This window comes from Castor canadensis, chromosome 13 (genome assembly GCF_047511655.1).
Source record: "Castor canadensis chromosome 13, mCasCan1.hap1v2, whole genome shotgun sequence".
Classification (NCBI taxonomy): domain Eukaryota; kingdom Metazoa; phylum Chordata; class Mammalia; order Rodentia; family Castoridae; genus Castor; species Castor canadensis.
Genome location: NC_133398.1, coordinates 77,965,321 through 77,984,103, shown reverse-complemented (window position 1 = coordinate 77,984,103; position 18,783 = coordinate 77,965,321). Strand labels below are relative to the sequence as shown.

The 18,783-nt window shown below is 40.4% G+C and overlaps 1 protein-coding gene across 14 annotated transcripts in view; it reads left to right on the top strand.

The window, feature by feature from the left end:
- Positions 1-823: 823 nt before the first annotated feature.
- Positions 824-18,783, top strand: part of Trpm6 (transient receptor potential cation channel subfamily M member 6) — a 138,172-nt gene continuing 120,212 nt past the window's right edge. For 4 of the 14 annotated variants that reach the window (XM_074052056.1, XM_074052054.1, XM_074052053.1 and 1 more), the window contains exon 1: positions 824-980. In XM_074052056.1, the coding sequence (XP_073908157.1) occupies positions 948-980 (33 nt within the window). In that variant the 5' untranslated portion in view covers positions 824-947. The other 10 variants (XM_074052061.1, XM_074052060.1, XM_074052058.1 and 7 more) reach the window with 5 other exon arrangements.

The following is an 18,783-nucleotide window of genomic DNA, read 5'->3' as shown; positions in this document are numbered from 1 at the left end:
TAGGAGAGGAAGGGGAATTCAGTGAGTTAATAGAAAAACAAAATGCCAATATATATTGGAGATAGACCAATTTTGTAATAAACAAATGCTCATTAAAACCACATTGAAAACAACCCATAATATGAGCTCACTGGGAATACAGTCCAGACGGGACTTAATGGGTAGGTGTCTCTAATTTAAAATCAATTGTCTGGGATGTATTGCTGATTACATTTGTGGGGGAGGAGGGGGTGGAGAGAAGAGGGGATGAATTCAACTATGACATATTGTAAGAACTTTTATAAATGTCACATATTACCTCCAGTTCAACAATAATAAAAAACTTTCTAAAAATGTGAGGTTCCCCCTTGCCAGTTTGCTTTGTGTCACCTCTCCCAAAATACCAGATTCATCAAAAATCACTGGATCCCGTATTAATCAAAGGCTGCCTAGCCAGAGGAACTCACCCAAAATAACAGAAATAAAAGCATTTGCACGATACTTTACACATAAAGCAAAATAAGTGATTTCCTTTGTTCAGCACGTCTGCCGTGGGAGAGGGTTTTTCTTTTTTTAAAGCTACTATTCTTTTAACATAGATAAGTAAACTGAGGCCCAGAACGGTCATTGGACATGCTTAGTAACTGGCAGGAAGTAAAAGCAGTGCTGTGAGCTCAAATCTTGGGCGCCCTCTCTGCACCGCTCAGACTCAACAAGAACAATACAGTATCATAAAATAGGTCTGTGATGGCAGAGAACATCCCATTTGATCCTGACTATACTTCTTTGATAGAAGTGAGGTTGGAGCCACCTTGCTTTCTACACGGGAGGTAACTGAGGCCAAAAGGTATTGTGACAAATCTACAGGGCCGGCTGTAAAAGGCAGCGTGTGGAGGTGGAGCCCAGATTTTCTGACTCCACAGTCAAAGGCTCAGAGCAGGCTTTGGTAGCGGGCCTGCAGATCAAGGATGAAAGCCAGACCTGCCTCTGAGCGCTCACAGGTACCGCCGGGCACCAGGGTCTTGGGCAAGTCACCACACGATGGGAGCCCAGGGCCCCAGGTGGCTGTGGGTGGGGCCAGGCACCCAAATATGTAACTACGATCTAGATAGCTAGCATTTACGAAACACCGGCTTTCGAGCCCTCTAGTCACCCGACGATGACTATCGCAGCTGAAGTTTGGGCCACCTCAGGGGGACCCCACTGAAGCGCGGGACCCGCAGCCCTTGTTCGGGGAGCTGGAATGCGGCCAGCGCGGAGGCAGCTTCGCAGCGGAAACCCAGGCCCGGCCAGGGATTGGTCTGGGGGCGGTGGGGAATATGTGTGACTCGGCATCGCGTGGGAGGACGCAGCTCTCAGGTTGCGCTCCCCAGGCTGGAGAGGTGTCCGAGGTGGCCGGAGCCCGAGCAGGCGGGAAGGCGCACCTGTGAGCCGCCAGGGCGCGGCTGGCTGGCGCAGATACGGACAAGTCGGCGACAGAGACGCCCAGGTCGCGGTCCGGGCCCCGTGCGTCCCCGTGCGTCCCCGTGCGCCCCGATTGGAGGGTTCCGCGGCCATGAAAGTGAGGGTCCAGGTAAACACTGCTTCCCCCCGCCGCCCCCCAACGCCACGGGAACCCGCAAGTCATTCCTCTCCACTGCGGGCACCGGGCGCCACGGGACATTCCCTGGTCTCGGAGAGAGAGGGCGCCCACGTCGACTGGGACAGCGTTAGCGACGCTTGGGACAGGAGTGAGTTTATGGAATTCCGGGAGAGTGGATATACTACTGGTCGTGCTTCGCCTTCCTCTGAGGCGGCCATGACCCAAACTGGATATCGCTTACCTATTTTTCTAGACGTCCACACATCGTGCACGAGATACTAAGTAGCATTTATTGAGCACGTCGTGTTCTGGCAGTAGTACAGGACGTCTACCAAACGCTAGCTCGTTTCAGCTGGACTCGTTGATAATTTCTCAGAAGCCCAGGTAGCACTGAATTCGCATCCCACCTCCATCACTACCCTTGACCTTGGGGTTCCTTCGGCTTTCTCATCTGGAAAAGTGAGAGAATACTAGCTATGATTTGAAGGTTAATTAGAGTACGTACAGTACGCCACGCACACTTAAAATAGTGCTTCACATATTTGGCGGGTTGTGACACTTTGCTATTCTGAATTATTTTATCCTGACAAGAATCCTGTAAAGTCTGAGTACTCCAGTGTACAGTAAGGAAAATGAAACTGAGGGAGAAAAGTATAGAGTTGAGATTGGAACCCAGGTCAGTGCCTTAAAACAGTGAGAACATGGGCATTCCAGCCACGCAAAGGTGTGGGGAGGGTGTGGCAATGGATTTTTCCCTAGTTGGCTTGGTTCCAGAGTATTTTCTGGGTCTATTGTTTTGGGCAGACCAACACGTCTTTCCCTTCTTTTTTCTTTGGTCTTTCGAGAGAAGGTATTGCTGTGGAGCCCAAGCTGGCTTTGAACCTTTGAACCTGCCTCAGCTTCTGAAATGCTGGGATTGTAAGGCTTGCACTCCCAAATCTGGCTTCTTTCCCTGACTCGTGATGAGTGTTGGCATTTCCATGTTTCTTGGGAAGAGGTTCCCTGATTATGTATAGCATAGGAAAACTCTGAGACTACTTTAGAGTGTCACAACCAGTTTCTAGCAATGAGAAGTAGTCATTTTATTTACCTTTGGGGCTGGATTCTTTCTGAAGATTGTGTAAGGACTTTCTTCTGCCAGAGCCTCACAGTCCATTTTGACTGGAAATGAACTTCAATTGGGGTGCATTCTCCAATCAGGTTTACCCTGCATGTTCCCTGCTTGACCTTGTGTTTACAGTAGCCCCAGCCAAGGCAAAGTGATTTTCTGCCTCTTGCTGGCTTCAGATCTTCTCAGAGCAGTCCAGAACCAGATGGACCTCAGCTATCTCAGGATTCTGACTATGCTGTATGTCTTGAATGATGAGACTAACCTGTGATTTTGGTGGTTCTTTATTTTTCCACCTCTCCTTAAACTATGTGTGGCCTTTGTATGGAATTTCCTTCCAAGCACACTCAAAAGCCCAGTGGGATGAATGACTATGGACAACTAAAGTTCTTCCCTTACTTGACTGACTGTGGACTAAGAGCTTCTTATGAATCCTTTTTGATTTGAGCAGAGCACCTGGCCAGGGGAGGGAAGAGCCCTCTTAGTCAGAAAGTTGTGTTTTCTGTAGCAGATGTGTTAGGAGACTGTGGAGAAAACACATTGCTGTGACAATCAGCTCAAGTTGTCTATGTAAACTGAAGAGCATTTGGTTAGGCAGGACTTTTGGTTCATGAATAGATTGTCTGAAAATCATATACAATGTTTGGAATGCATATTGCATTTGTTCTTTTTCACCCAGTTTCTTCTGTCTGGACTGGAAAAGAATGAGGATACAGGAATGGTAAATTTTTTGCAAATATTAGCCTGCAGAAGAAAAGAGTAAGGAAAGGAGGCAAGAGTCAGTAATTATAGTTTTACAGCTGGCCATAGGCCCTCCTGGCTTCATGAAAATCATCCAGTTTCCTTATCTATAAAAGCAAATAGCCACCATTTATTGGCCATGTCTTTCTAAGAGTTGTGACTGCGATTGCAGTCGAAAATTTGTGACAACATTAAATGAGGGGCTGAAAATATCAAGTAGAGTAGAAGTCCTACCTGGTAGGATCCATGGTGAAATGGTGAACACAAGTCCTGTCTTTCCTTAAACCATTAGCCTGTTATTGCCAAGTCTTTCTTTCTCTCTCTCTTAGAAAATGCAGACACCTGCCTTAGGTCTTTCTTTTCTTTCTTTCTGCTTGTGTTCTCTTTTAAAGAAAATTTTAACAGTTTTATTGAGATAGAATTCACATCTGAATTATAATTCGCCCACTTAACGTGTATAATTCATTAAGACTTCAGTTGGGCATCCATCGCCATGGTCAATTTTAGAGCATTTATTATCCCCCAAAGAAATCCCACTGCCCTTGGCTATCTCCCTGACCCAGACCCTCCATTTGTATGAGCTTGACAACCACTAATTTCCTTTCTCTCTCCAAAGATTGACCTATTCTGGGCATTTTATGTGAACAGATGCATACAACTTTTGGTTCTTTGGGACTGATTTATTTCACTTACCATAGGATTTCTTCCTTCCTTCCTTCCTTCTTTCTCGCTTTCTTTCAAGACACTGGGATTTGAACTGAGGACCTGGTGTGTGCTAGGCAGGTGCTCTGCCTCTTGAGCCACACCCCAGAGACCATAATGTTTTCAGGATTCATCTATGTTGCAGTATGCATGTGTACTTCATTTCTTTGTATTGCTGGGTTATATCCATTGAATGGATATATCATAATTCATTTGTCCATTAGTCAGTTGGTGGATATTTGGGTTATTTCTGCTTTTTGGCTATTATAATATATCTGCTATGACCATTTGTGCACAAGTTTTTTTGTATGGACATATGTTTTCATTTTTCTTGGGTTAACACTTAAGAGTAGAATTTCTGGGTGGTATGGTAAATCTGAGTTTAGCTTTTTGAGAAACTGAAGACTTTTTATCCCAAAGCAGATGTGCCATTTTACATTCCCACCACCCATCTTCTAATAGTTTCAGCTTCTCCCCATCTTTTGTATTGTCTGACTTTTTGATTATGACCATCCTACGGGGTACAGAGGTACCTTGTGGTTTTGATTTGTATTTCCCTAATGTCTGGTGATTTTGAGATCTTTCACTTGCTTGTTGTCCTTTGGGTATCTTCTTTGGAAAGCTGTCCATTCAGATCCCTTGTGTGGCACTTAATTTTGACCCAGATCTTAAGATTTTTCTCTTGAAAAATGTACATATTCCTATTCACATGAAAGTTAGCATGTTGAACTGGTGTGCAACAGAAATGGTAGAGTGCCTGCCTAGCAAGTTGGAGGCCCCAAGCTCAATCCCAGTACTGAAAAAAAAAAAAAAGAAAGAAAGAAAAAAGGTAGTCTATAATTCATGATCCTCTCAGTGTCTGCATGGGTCTAGGCATTCTCATGGAGGACATACTATGTGGCAGGGGATTTTCTGGGCATTTTACATGCTTAACATCACTTATTACCATATATCAGGGACCGCACAAGATTCTTGTGTTGAGTAGATGTTCAGGAAAATGATTTGTAAATCCTAAAACACTACTAAGCCCAATTTTTTTTTTGTTTTGTTTTGTTGGTTGGGACTGGGGTTTGAACTCAGGGCTTTACACTTGCAAAGCAGGTGCTCTACTTCTTGAGCCACACCTCTGGCTAATTTTGCTCTGGTTATTTTAGAGATGGGGGTCTCCTGAAATAACTGCCTGGGCTGGCCTGGAACTATGATCCTCTTGATCTCAGTCTCCCAAGTGGCTAGAATTACAGGCAAGAGTCACTGGTGCCTGGCCACACCTCAATTCTTGAGATTGAAAGCTGTCTGAATTAAAGGTTCATTGAACTCTTCTGACACTATCTAGAAAAGCACCTGGTCTTGGGACAAATTCCATAAGTACAGGTAATAAGGCCAGACAGCTGTTGGAAAAATGTCTGCTGGAGCTCAGAGCATTTGTATAATGAAAATTTGGGGAAGGAGTGGGCACTGGTGACTTACACCTGTAATCCTAGCTACTCAGGAGGCAGAGATCAGGAGAATTACAATTCGAAGCCAGCTTGGGCAAATAGTTAGCAAGGCCCTATCTCAAAAAAAACCCATTACAAAAAAAATAGGGCTAGTGGAGTGGCTCAAGGTGTAGGTCCTGAATTTAAACCCCAGTACCACAAAAAAAAAAAAAAAAAAAAAAATTGGGCAGGGTAAGCAAAGCAGAGAGAGTGTTGGGATAGAAGGGGAAGTCCATAAGGATAAGTACCAGTTGCTTCTGGATTGGTTGGGGTTAATTGTCTGGAAACTTCACATGAAAGCAGGGTGTGGTAACACTTGGGGGTCAACTGCATGGGGTTTAAGTTTTGGTTTCAATATAGGTCCAGGAATGTGAAACAATGTTTTGTTGGTTTTGGCCTGTGGCTCTTAACTGACTGATTTATCTTTCCACTCCTATCCTGTGGCCATTCTGACTAAATTTAGGACACTCAGAATTTTTCTGTTTTAACCACAGTGTCTCTCTTCTCTTCTCTTCTCTTTTCTTCTCTTCTCTTCTCTTTCTTCTCTTCTCTTCTCTCTCCTATCTTCTTTTCTTCCCTCCCTACCCCCTTTCCTCCTTCCCTCCCTTCCTTCTTTCCTTCCTTCCTTCCTTTTTGAGACAGGATCTCACTATATCATCTAGAGTAGTCTCTAATGTCTGGCCTTAAACAATCTTCCTGCCTCAGTCTCACAGTAACTGGGACTACAGGTGCATGCCACCACACCTGGCTTTGTATTAGCAGTAAGTTCTACAGGTAAGTGATGGTAAACTGAGTTGCTGAGGGCATGAACTTAAGTCAGACTATGTACGAATCCTGTTGTTGCTGGTGCCAGTGACTCACACCTGTAATCCTAGTTATTCAAGAGGCAGAGATCAGGAGAATTGCAGGTTTGAGGCCAAACTGGGCAAAAAGACAGACCCTAATGTCACAAATACCCAGCAAACACACACACACACAATACTCACAAAGCGCTGGCATAATGGCTTAAGTGGTAGAATGGCTTAAGTGGTAGAATGCCTACCCAGCAAGCATGAGGCCCTGAGTTCAAAACTCAAGACCACAAAAAAAAATCTTACTGTCACTGGTGGGCTGTTGTGTTCCTTGGGAAAATTAGTCAGCCTTTCAAAGGCTTGGTGTCCTCATTCAAAACATGGGGATAATAATTGCACTCAAGCACTTCTTGGGCAGATTAAGCTAGTTAATAAAGTGCTTTGCATTGTGCTGGTGCTTACATGGAGAATTCGGAATATGTTGTAAGCTGCTGTTAATATTATCTTACAGACTGGGTTGGCCTTTGAATATGAAGATGTCTTTCTTCTTTCTAGAGAAAGAAGATATCCTCCATTGATCTTTTGAAGACTGAGAGATTTTTGTAAACTGAATCTTGTAATCCTCTCAGGAGAGACAATTTTCTTTCCAGATGAATTTAAGTCCATAGAATACTTTATGGACCCTTGGTCTGAATCACTTAATCCTCTCTAACCTTTGTTACCACTGTTAGACTTTACTTTATAGGGATTTTAAAACAAAACAAAACAAACTCCAATCTTTGACCTTATCTGGACTAGAGAAACTTGCCTTCCAAGCAAGCAGCTTTGTTGTAGATACTTTTGATAAGTCTGTAGCAGAAAGTGTAAAATATTTTCTTTTTCCTCTTTTTTTTTTTTTTTTTGAGACAGGGTATCATTATGAAGCTTAGGCTGGAATGAAACTTGCTATGTCGCTCAGGCTGGCTGTGAACTTTTGATCTTCCTGCCTTTGCCTCCTGAGTGCTGAAATTATAGATTTGCACCATCATACCTGGCTCAAAACTTTTTTTTAAAAGCTCACTAATGTTTTTCAGGCTGGCTTTGAACCCCCTGGCTCAAGGGATCTTCCTGCCTCAGCCTCCCAAGTAGCTGAAACTACAGCTGTGTCTCACTGTGCTTGGCTCCAGGGGTCTGAAATCTTACAATTTAAAATCTCTCTAAAATTAACTTTAGATTTTAGGACAGTCTTGGGAAAAGCCAGTTAGGAAAGAATTGTGAATTGGCATAAGACTTTATAGATTGGATCCTAATTCTTGAAGGGAACAAAGAGGCAAGCCATTCAGCTCATGTTTGTCTTTCCAGAGCGTCTTAGCAGCCATTTCCCATGTGAGGGAAAGCATTCTTGAAAAACAACTCTTAACGTGGAGACTTTTCAAACAGAAATTGCATCTAGCTGGCAGGCACTTCAGCTAAATAGCAGGGTTGATAAGTGAAGGACCAGAGAGTCCTTTTCCCCACAGAAGCCCTTCAAGGTCTTTCTCTGTGGGGGTCCTGTTGGTGTCTGTCAGTTCCCCTGAAGGGCAAGTCTGCGGTAAGGACCAGGTTTAGGGGAGTGAGGAGCTGGAATCCCCATGTTTTATCAGCTTTGTTCTCTGACCTACAGACGATGATGGGTTCTTTTATATTATTTTATTTAACATTTTTATAGCTTGGGTTTATACCTGGAAGAGGCTAAGGTAAAATCCACTTTACAATGCAATTACAAAATATTATGAGCTGTGTAAAAATGGAAAAATGAGACCTGTTGAAACTATTCCAGGAATGGGTGGGGGGAAGGGATAAAGGAGAATGATGGAGGGAATGAATTCAACCGTGATAGATTGTAAGAACTTTTGTAAATGTCACAGTGTACCCCTAGTACAACAATAATATGATAATAAAAAAACCCACAAAATATTATGAGCATCTGAATGATAATGACACTCTGAGAAAAAGAAAAGCTGCTTTTTTTTTGTTGTTGTTTAATCCTCCTTTTATAATTGCCCTTTTGGGTTAGGGTTTCTTTCTCATGGATAGAATATTTCTTCTCATCTTACAATATCAGAAAAAATTAAATACAGAAGAAACGTCTTAATAACTAAAACCCAGTGAAAATAGAAATGTGTCCTGTAGTTTGGCTCCTCGGTGACTTAAAGAAATGCACTGTGTGGTGATAATGCTCCTCTCCTTCCTGACAGCATCTAAAGTACAGTCGGTCTCTAAAATCTTTGAATATCAGAAGTAACAGAAAGAAATAGAGAGTGGGATATTTTAGCCTAGCAAATAACATTTTGTATCTGCCAACCTCTGGTGTTTAAGGGATTTTTGGTATCCTACTGACAGACCCCTGAATCTTCACTTTCTGTACCACCCTCATTCTGTTAAAACATCTTTATCCTCCTAGAATTTTAGGAGAATTAGTTACTCTGGAAGTGAGATTTTTTTTCTTTCTGAATAATAATAATAATAATAATAAACTGGTTTGGATCCTTTCCTGAATCTTTAATTTGAATTTGGGTGTGATTAAAAGCTTAGAGATTTTCAAGATCTTTTAAATTAAGAGCTCAGAGCTGAGAATGTAGCTCAGTGGTAGAGTTCCACAGGTATGAAATCCAGTGGATCCCCAGCACCCAAATATAAAACAACAGCAAGTTAACAGCTGAAAAGTTTTTCTGTTAAATTAAAAAATTTAAAGACTTAGGTAATAACCTTAACTTTTGTGTTTTAAGGTAAAGCTGAAAGATTAAGATAAAAATCTTAAATTAAGATGAAAGACTTAGGGAGAAGTCTTAATTGAAAATTGATGGAAATCTCTTAGAAAAAGAATCTCCCAAAATTATGTCCTGTGGAAACAATTCTGTGATACCTTCAGAGAATATCCTTGATCAAATATATTTAGAGGAATAATGGATGGTTTACCTCTTCGGAGAGCCATATTTGCATGTAATCATATGGCCACAAAACATTTTATTTTTTTCCCCATGTGATGCCCTTATTTTAGTTGTTAGTGTAGAATGTAGAGATTGAGTTAGGGAGAGGCAAGAGATGAGGTGGGAGAGGGAACACCCATGATGTGGGAGGCTGTGGACTGTGAACTTTATAAAGGACTTTTAAGCTTTATCTTAAAGACAATGGGGAACCACTGGGAAGTTTTCGGTGCGGTTGACTTGCTCATTATTCACTATAAGAAGATTATAGCGCTGGGGGCATGGCTCAAGTGGTAGGGTGCTGGCCTAGCATGTGGATTCAATCCCCAGTATAGTGAAAAACAAGCAAACAAATCAAAACAACAATACCACCCCACAAAACCTTAAAGAAAATATTGAAGTTTTTTTTTTTAAAGATTAAAAGCTTATTGTAGAGAATGGGTTGAAGAGAAAATTGGAGGCAGAAAGGCCTGAGTGGCAATCCACGCAAGATTTTATTGTAACTTTAACTAGGGTAGTGGCAATATAGATGTAGAGACGTGGGAAGATCCAAGAGCTATTTCAGAGGTAGAGTTAATAGTCTTTGCTGGTTGATTGAAGGAGAAGAAATGGAACCATTAAAGGTGTGGTTCTGCTGTTGCTGGAGAAAGCCAGTAACTTGGGAGACAAAAGTGGGAGAAGGAAAGGTTGTTACGAGCCTGGTGCTGCCAAGAGAAAGTTTTTTTTTTTTTTTTGCTACTGAGAATCCAACTCAGGGCTTTGTGCATGCTAGTCAGACACTCAGCCACTAAGCTACACCCCAACCCCTAAGGGAAAGTTTATGTAGCATCTTTTTTGGGAATACACTTCCGTGTCTGGTAGGTGAGTGCTAAGGTATTTCATTAGCTTTGAGAAATGGCCAATTCTGGAAACTGGGTTGTGAGCGTCTTATCTGGGTCCAGAGGTCACTCAATGTCCCAGACCTGGGAATCTAAGAAAACATGATTGTTCAGAGGCTACCATTTGAAGATCTCTGTGTCTAGCTTCTGTCAGTCAGTCACTGCTTTATAGGTTTCTGACTACTTTTTAATCAGGCCCTTTCCTGTCATCTGGAGGGGGGTGTATAGAGATGGGGGTTAGTTCGTTTAACTAACTCTACAGGTAGTCATTAGGATATGGGGCAGGGCTTGAGAGAAACCAACATTACACTCATAAATTGAAAAGAGGAAAGAGAAGAGTGAACCCTGCCCCCCCCACCCCCTCCACACAATTTTCAACTTAAGGCATGGTTCAGTTAAGAATTGGGAGGAACCAAGAATGATACTGGGGATTCCTTAGGGATGATGGGAGAGGTAGCAGGTATTGGTGGAGTGAATGATGGACAGTATGACTGCAATATTGCTGTTTTGTTCTTTCTGAAATCTGGTGAGGTAAGCAGGTTGGTTTTGGTGCCCAGTTGGCTGAGTTGCATACAGATGAATGTCAATAGGAGGTCACAAATCCCTTGTTCTCTCACGCCTTTCCCTTTTCTTTCTTTATTCAATTAGTACATGACATCCATAAGTGTATAATCAGAAAACCAGAGCACTATTTTCATTGAAGTCATCTGGTCTTCAGTTGTCTTTACTGCTGTTCAGTATTCAAAGTTCTGCTGTAGACACTTTTAAAGTTCTGAACATTAAAGCTATCATGGATGTGTAAAGAGATTGATCTTCTGACAATAAAGCTTTTTGTTTATTTGTTATTATTTTTAGATGGAAGGAATTTGGTCATCTCAAAATCCTTTTAAGGAAGTTGAGTATAAATGATAAAAATAATTATAGTTCCTTGAAACAAATAAAGTATATTGTATCCAGAATAGTCTTTATTGCTTAACAGTTGCTAGTAATGTTGTGGGGTGGTGTAGTCTCTGATCAGAAGATTTCCAAATTCTTTATGTCCTGCATGGAGGCATTCAAGCAAGAAACATGGATGTAGTAAGGGACATAATAGAGTTTATTAAAGGTTAGCATCACAAGAAGCAATGGAGGTGCCATCTGGCCAGATGGGCCAGGTGGGATGAAAGCAGAAAGGGAGCAGAGAGAGTACTGTCTCAAGGCACTTAAAAACCAAGATAATCTGTTTTTATCTTGGGGAAAGTCTTCAGTATTTCCTGAATACCAGTAAACTAGCAAGCCAGGTGCCTATGGCTCATGCCTGTAATCCCAACTCCTCAGGAGGCAGAGATCAGAAGGATCATAGAAGCAGGCACTCTACCACTTGAGCCACTCCACCAGCCCCTTTTTGAGATGGGTTTTTTTTTGAGATACTATTTGCCTGATTACAGCCTCCCAAATAACTAAGATTGCAGAAGAAACCACTGACACCCAGCAAGTCTTTTGCTTATAAATTGGTACAATCTCTATAGAGGACAATGTGATAATATCTGAATCAACTTAGAAAATTTACTTGTAGATTTCTATCCTACTCATATACATGTACCTGAAAGCTATACTTTCATGGCCATTTTGTATAAAATGAAGAATAACATAGATGTGAATAGGTTATTGACTAAATCAATTATGGAACTAACCTATAAAGAAATACTGGTCAGCCACCCCACCGAATATGAAGCAACTCTATGCATACAGATATGTATGATTATTATTTATTATTAATAAATGAAAGAAAGTAATTCAATAATGTAACTGTATTGTTTGTTGCTTTGCATCAATTAGGCAAAACAGTTGCAGACAGTTTACTTGAGTCGATTGTAATTTTTGTTTGCTTGCTTTGGCAGTAGTGGGGTTTGAACTCAGGGTCTTGTGCTTGCTAGGCAGGCACTGTACCATTTGAGCCACTCCTCTAGCCTAATTATTTTTAAAAATAGAAGCAGAGTATCTATTTCTAGGTGTAGCTAAAGGAGTGCTCATGAAGATTATAGCTGGAAATTATTCTAGCAATCCCTGGGGTCACTTACCTATGGAGAACAAGGTTTCTCCAGTTTGCTAGTAGGGATTACCTACAAGCTAGAGAAGAAAGACATTTGTCTTACTGTACCTGCTTCTTATCCTTTACTCCATATTTCTATTCCCTTCATGTAGATGTTCACAGATGCACGTATTCTGTGGTCCATGTTTCTAGGTTCACTTATTAGGGATATTCCTGGATTGTTGTATTGTTAGGAATATTGCATTCCCCGTGGTGAGGAAAATGGGATGCCATTTGTTTTCCCAATCTGTCCCAAACGTGGTGGATACTTTCTTGCTAGAGTTAAGTCATATGCTTCATGATCCATAGAACATACTTTAGGAAAAGTTTTGTATTTTTTCACTGTAAGGTGCTGGTAATGAAAAAGGAAGACTGAATGCACTTGTATGTCTCCTGCCTTTCTTTCTTTGTCTGGAGAAGAGTGGCAAATGGGAGTGCTGAGATTTGCAACCTTCAGAGCTAAACAGGCTGTGACTTTCTGTAGAATGTGGACAATAAGGTCATGGGAAAAATTACCAAGAAAGACAAGTATATCATCCATTCCTGTTCTGTCAGTAGAGGAAGCATGCTCTTCAAGTCTGAGCCTTTCTCGACTGTCCATATTATTTATTTCCTTACCTCCTCAACTTACTCTGTCACCATGAAATCTATATTCACTTCCATTCCCTCTTGTATCTTCATACTCTTTATTGACTTATTTGTAAACAAGGTCTTAGCTTCTCCACATAAAATAAAATTTCTCTCAACTTTGCCTATAAAACATAGCATAAAAAAGTTCTGCTATTGGTAGTAGATAGAACCTGCTCCCCTCTGTGTGATAGAATAATTATTGCTATTAATCACACAATTATGAATATTACTTTAGCTAAACTATATAAAGCACTTAGCACAGCCCTTGGCATATATGAAAGGCTACTTTAATGTTGACTTTTCCTTTGTATTATTAATTTAGTGACTGTTGTTTTTAATTTCTTTGCTTTTGTAACCCCATTGTTGGATCTCTCTCATTTGGTTTGTTTGTCATGGACAAAATTGCTACCTTCTTCTCTTTCTTTGCAGTATTTTTCACAAAGAATGTATTTCTTTGAAATCCCTTATTTTTTAACAAGTCACGCATTTTTATTGAGAGAGAAACATCCCTTTAATTCAGGTATCATGTTGATATTGGATTGCTGATCTTGAGTTCATGTCCTGGAGGAATGATTGAAGACACTAGACTAGAAGTTAAGAGTAAAGCAAGCACAAAGTTTATTGAAAGGATAGCAAAGCTCTCTGCCTGGAAGGGGCTTCATAAGAAAAGCTAACCTGTAGTATAGCTAAAGTCTAGGAGTGATATAGGGCTCTGTCTGACTTAGGTCTACCTCTTCTACATTGAAACTACTTTTGTGATTGGATGCCATCTAGTTGACTTCTCACTGAACCCCACCACCTGGCCACCCCCTCCTTATTGATCTGGATATTCAAGGAGGGTCTGGTCAGCTCGTCTTGGCTTTGAGGCCTCTCATTTACACTTTATAGCTACCTTTGGCTAGCTATCTTGGGAGTTTTGCCGTGTTACTTTTCTGGAAGAGCCTGCTTCTCATGTTTTCAAAGATGCTTCTCTGCCTCCCTTATCTAGGATAAAGATAGCTGCATTTTATTATCTTGGTGATAGGCATGCTTTACTCTTCTGAGGAGTCTACTTCTCATGTCTCCTTAGATGTTTACTTTTAAGGATGACTTCCTGTCTCTCTTATCTAAGATGAAGTCACTTCTATTATTTGCTCCCCTCACAATGCCACCATTGTGGTTAATAACTCTGTTCTGTAGTCTCTGAAGTCTCTTCTGTACCCTTAAGCTTAGATGTTTCCAAAAGTTCTTGGGCTCTATTTCCTTCTCTATTCTCTGCTTCTCAGTGACCTTACGGTTTTTATCATTATCGTAACATGAGTGTTTCTGAATTCTCTAGGCTGAAATCAAATCTCTGTATTTCTAACCAGCATGGAATTCCAATGGCGCCTCTCAAAACCTGTGTTGTCTTTCACACATTTTCCTAAAGTCCAGGTCTTCCATGGGGTTCCCACCTGGTGCATGCAGAAGGAATTTCTCATGGCCTATCTTTGAGCCATTTATGATTTACTTCCTTACTTGATACCTTCTATCTTCTTGTAAACATAAGTGCTTCCACTTTGGTGTTAGTATTTGGGACATTTATTTATTTATATATTTATAATGCTGGAAATTAAACCCAGGACTTGCTCATGCTAGACATGCATTTTATCACTGAGTTATACCCCTAACCCTTACTTTTTTTTTTGAGATTGGGATTTGAACACAGAGCCTCGTGCTTACAACGCAGTTGCTCTACCACTTGAGCCACACCTCCAGTCCATTTTGCTCTGGTTATATTGGAGATGAGGTCTTGCAAACTATTTGCCTGGCTGGGCTGGTTTTGAACCACAGTCCTTCTAATCTCAACATCCCAGAAAGCTAGGATTACAGCCATGAGCCATGGGTACCTGATCCTTATTTTTATTAGAAAATGTTTTCAAAGTATTCTTTGGTGAATGAGTGGATAAGCTACTGTCTGAGAGGTATTGATGTTTTAAAGGGGAAGTGGATAAACTGACAGAATATATCCTGTCTATGTGTTGTGAAGGGCTGGTTCCACATGCTACATTCTTTCCACGGCCACTGGGAGATCATTTTAATGACATCTTAGGAAGGTGGGTGTCATAAGCTCTAAAGTCAGCTATAAAGTAAGTAATGGAATGCACTCAACATTATCCTTGAAAAAGTACTGCACATCACTTGTAAGGTACAGTACATGAAGATTTTATCTGTAACAGCTTTTGCTGTATGTTGGAACTTTCTTCAGTGGAGTACCAGATTAAATAGGGGATCTTGAAATACTAGAATGTACTCATTGAGCTGAAATGTGCATACTAAGATATGCTATGCATGTGAGGGCTGAGAATGAGACTCCCTGGGCGTGTGTGTGTGTGTGTGTGTGTGTGTGTGTGTGTGTGTGTGTGTGTGGCAGGGTACCCTGTGTATAGTCACTTGCTGGCAGTATTTCTCCATCTTGCTGGCAGTATTTCTCCATGTGTGGTCCAATGACTCAGAGGTCCCTGAGACCCTTTCAAAGGGTCTCCAAAGTCAAAATTATTTTCATAATGGTACTAGGATGCAATTTTCCCTTATAATTCATCCTCTCATGAGTGTATTTCCTCAAGGTTATGTGATGAATCCACAACTATAACTATATTATCTTGGGGATGAAACTTAGTGGTAGAGCACTGCTTAGCATGCTTGAGGCCCTGGGTTCCCCAGAACTGCAAGAAAACAAAAAAAAACAGAATAAAAATTCTTCACAATTATCTAAAAATGCTATTAAAATACTCTTTCCTTTTTCCAGCTATGTGTTTGTATGAGACCAATTTTCTTTACCTACTTCAACCAAAACCACTATTGCAACAGATTAAATTCAGAAGCAAATAGGAAAATCTAGCTGTCTTAAGCCAGGCATGAAAGAGATTTGCAAAAATAAAGACAATGCCCTTATCAACTCAAAAATACTTTTGCTTAAAAATGCTATTTGTGTTAACAAGTATTAGGTTAAATGTTATAAACTCCCAGTTTTAATTTTAATTTAGCAAATACTGATCGTCATATCTTTAAAAGATTTTCAGGGTCCAAGGTAATTTTTATGGTTATGAAGGGACCCTAAACTCTGAAAATTGAGAACTGCTATTGAGGATAAGATTCTGCTGAATGAGGAATGGCAGTGAAATTGCCACAATTTGAAATTCCACAATTTCAAAACTATTTCCCTCTCTGTCTCACTTTTTACCTTCTAACCCCCTCTCTAATTCTTTTAGCAAAGATTTTGAATTTGTCTAAGTTAAGTATGTGGTACATGTCTCCACTAAGTTTTAAGAAGAAAAATACTGTTGTGGTATTCTTTCTGCTGTGCTATACTAAAAAAAAAAAAAAGAGAGAGAGAGACAGTCTGCATTGCATATATATAAATCTTATGGATGTTATAAACAACATTTAACCTGAAATCCCTAATAAAGGTGTCCAGAAAATTGTAAATTTCTTTTAAGTTTGACTTTTAGTCAATTACTTAAAAAATACAGTTTCACTAGTAACCCTCACAGAATGTTCTTTAGACTATGTAGTTCCTTGGATGTAGTCCTAGTAAAGTTTTGAAGAATTTAACAAGATATTTGGAGCATAAACAAAGACCATCTGTGGAGACCTGGAATGTAGCTCAGTGGGAGACCACCTGCCTAGTACAAGTTTCTGGGTTTGATCACCAGCACCACATGAAAACAAATAAATAAATAAAGACCACCAGTGCACACAGATAATACTTTTTTTTTTTTTTTGGAAATTTTGCTCCTTGGAAATTGGAGAGATTTGAGTGCATGTAACTGGAAAAATCTTAGGAGATTAAAGTGGTTATATAACGAACAGTTCCCACATTCAGTTAAAGCTCTGTATTTTGCTATCCAGTGACAGTTGTAAAGAACACTAATAAAAGAAACTTTCATTTCCTGCTCCTTTCTTATCAAAATGATTTAACGTGACCTGAGATTATAAGTGTCTTATATTTGCATGTTCTACTACCCAGGAGATTGGGCAATTCTGAGACATGTATGATAATTGAGGATAAGGATATCTTTCACTGCTAGTTTGAGATTAGGCTTTTGACTGAAATAATGAGGGTTGGAACTAATGTTGGAAGAAGGAGGAAGATGTATGACATGATTTTAGTTTTTTGGGAGCGTCTCTGTGGAGTTCCTCTAATTCCCCATTTGCTTCTGTGGAGAACTAGTAAATGTTTTACCCATTTATTCATGAGTTTATGTGATCTAGAAGTTCATCCTGAGGTTCAAAATGCCTCTGCCCAACAAAGCAGTATAGGAAAATGTTAGTAAAATTTTTTACCTAGACAAAAGAAATAGCATTTTAGGAATTTGTGAGTAATTTAGCTGGAATTCCATTTTTAGAGTTGTTACAAAAAAAAAAAAAGAAAACAAACTTAACAACAGCAAAATAGTGCTCACCTTTTACTAACAAAAAAAGAGAAAATCATGTCAGATTACTCTGTGTTCTCTTTCTGAGTGTTCTGTTAAATGCTGCTGCCTAGAAAAAGCATCCAGTGGAATATCAGTCCCTATTCCTCGTGGGAGTGTTGGTGGAACAGGCGCTTCAATTTTAGATATTTTGGATTTGGATGCTGTTTTTCTAAGACTATTCATCTTGGATTCAGGGAGTCAGACAATATCTAGTATGAGGCCCTGAGCCAACTCTTCGAGTGAGCTGGCCAACTTCCCGCTGATAGTTCCCTGAACCAACAGATAAATCATGCACCCGGAAGTCCACTTGCCTGGTACTTAGTTTGAAGGAGTTCATGCTCCAAGGGAGGAGCTCTGTAGAGAAAGTATCAAATGTCACTCTGAAGTCTGAAAATATTATTTCTTCACTTGAGCCATTCTGATGCTTCTCTGCAGGTTGCACATTTCAAGATAAATAAGATAATGCCCTCTTTTTTTTTTTTTTGCAATGCTCAGGATAGAACCCAGGGCCTTGCACATGCCAGGCAATCGTTCTACCAGCTCCATCTCCAGCCTTTGCCTTTTAAAATTATTATTATATTATTATTATACTGTGGGTACATTGTGACAATTACAAAATGTTTACAATATATCATAGTTGAATTTTCCCCCTCCATCATTCTCCTTTATCCCTCCTCCTTTATTCCTGGAATACTTTCAGCAGATTTCATTTTTCCATTTTTATACATGAGTACATAATATTCCCTCTCCTGTACCTTTCCTTATAGCCTCCCCACTCCTACTGGTACCAACTCCCAGACAGGACCAGTTGTACCTTCTTGTCCTCTGTTTTTGAACAAAAGGCCTTTTTGGTTTTCTTCCTTGCCTTCTTTTGAAGGCAGTTACAATAAAGTTAGTAGATATAGACAGCAGAATGAATGAGTTGAATGTCAGTGCTGTGATATGAGATAGAATAGGGGACATCAAAGTGGGAACAAGTTATCTGTTCACTAGATGCTAGATTTTGAGGATGCAAAAAAGTTTTAAAAAGAAATCAAATAACCTTGTCCCCTTCACCAGAGTCACACAACCCTGTGGATGTTAAAAAAAAAAAAAATCCTTTTTTGGAATGCCTGAAAGATTGCACTTTCTCAGAGATTCCGGTGAGATAATCTGTGATTTGGAAACCCTCAAAGCTCTGCAGTGGAAACGTCGTCAGGCAGGGGCTGGCTGCACCTCTGTGGTGGAGTGCTTGCCCAGCATGTGTGAGGCCCTGGATTCTACCCCAACACTGCAAAGAAAATAAAATACTGTCAGTCAGGAAAAGGATTAGTTCATGCACAGCTACTGTTAGAAGAGTAATCTGGAGTTTCTTGGCAATTCCCCATCATCAACTCAGGCCTAAGATTGGCATAAAATCTGACTATGTTTTAGAGTAAAGCAAATGGAGGCTGACATTATTTATT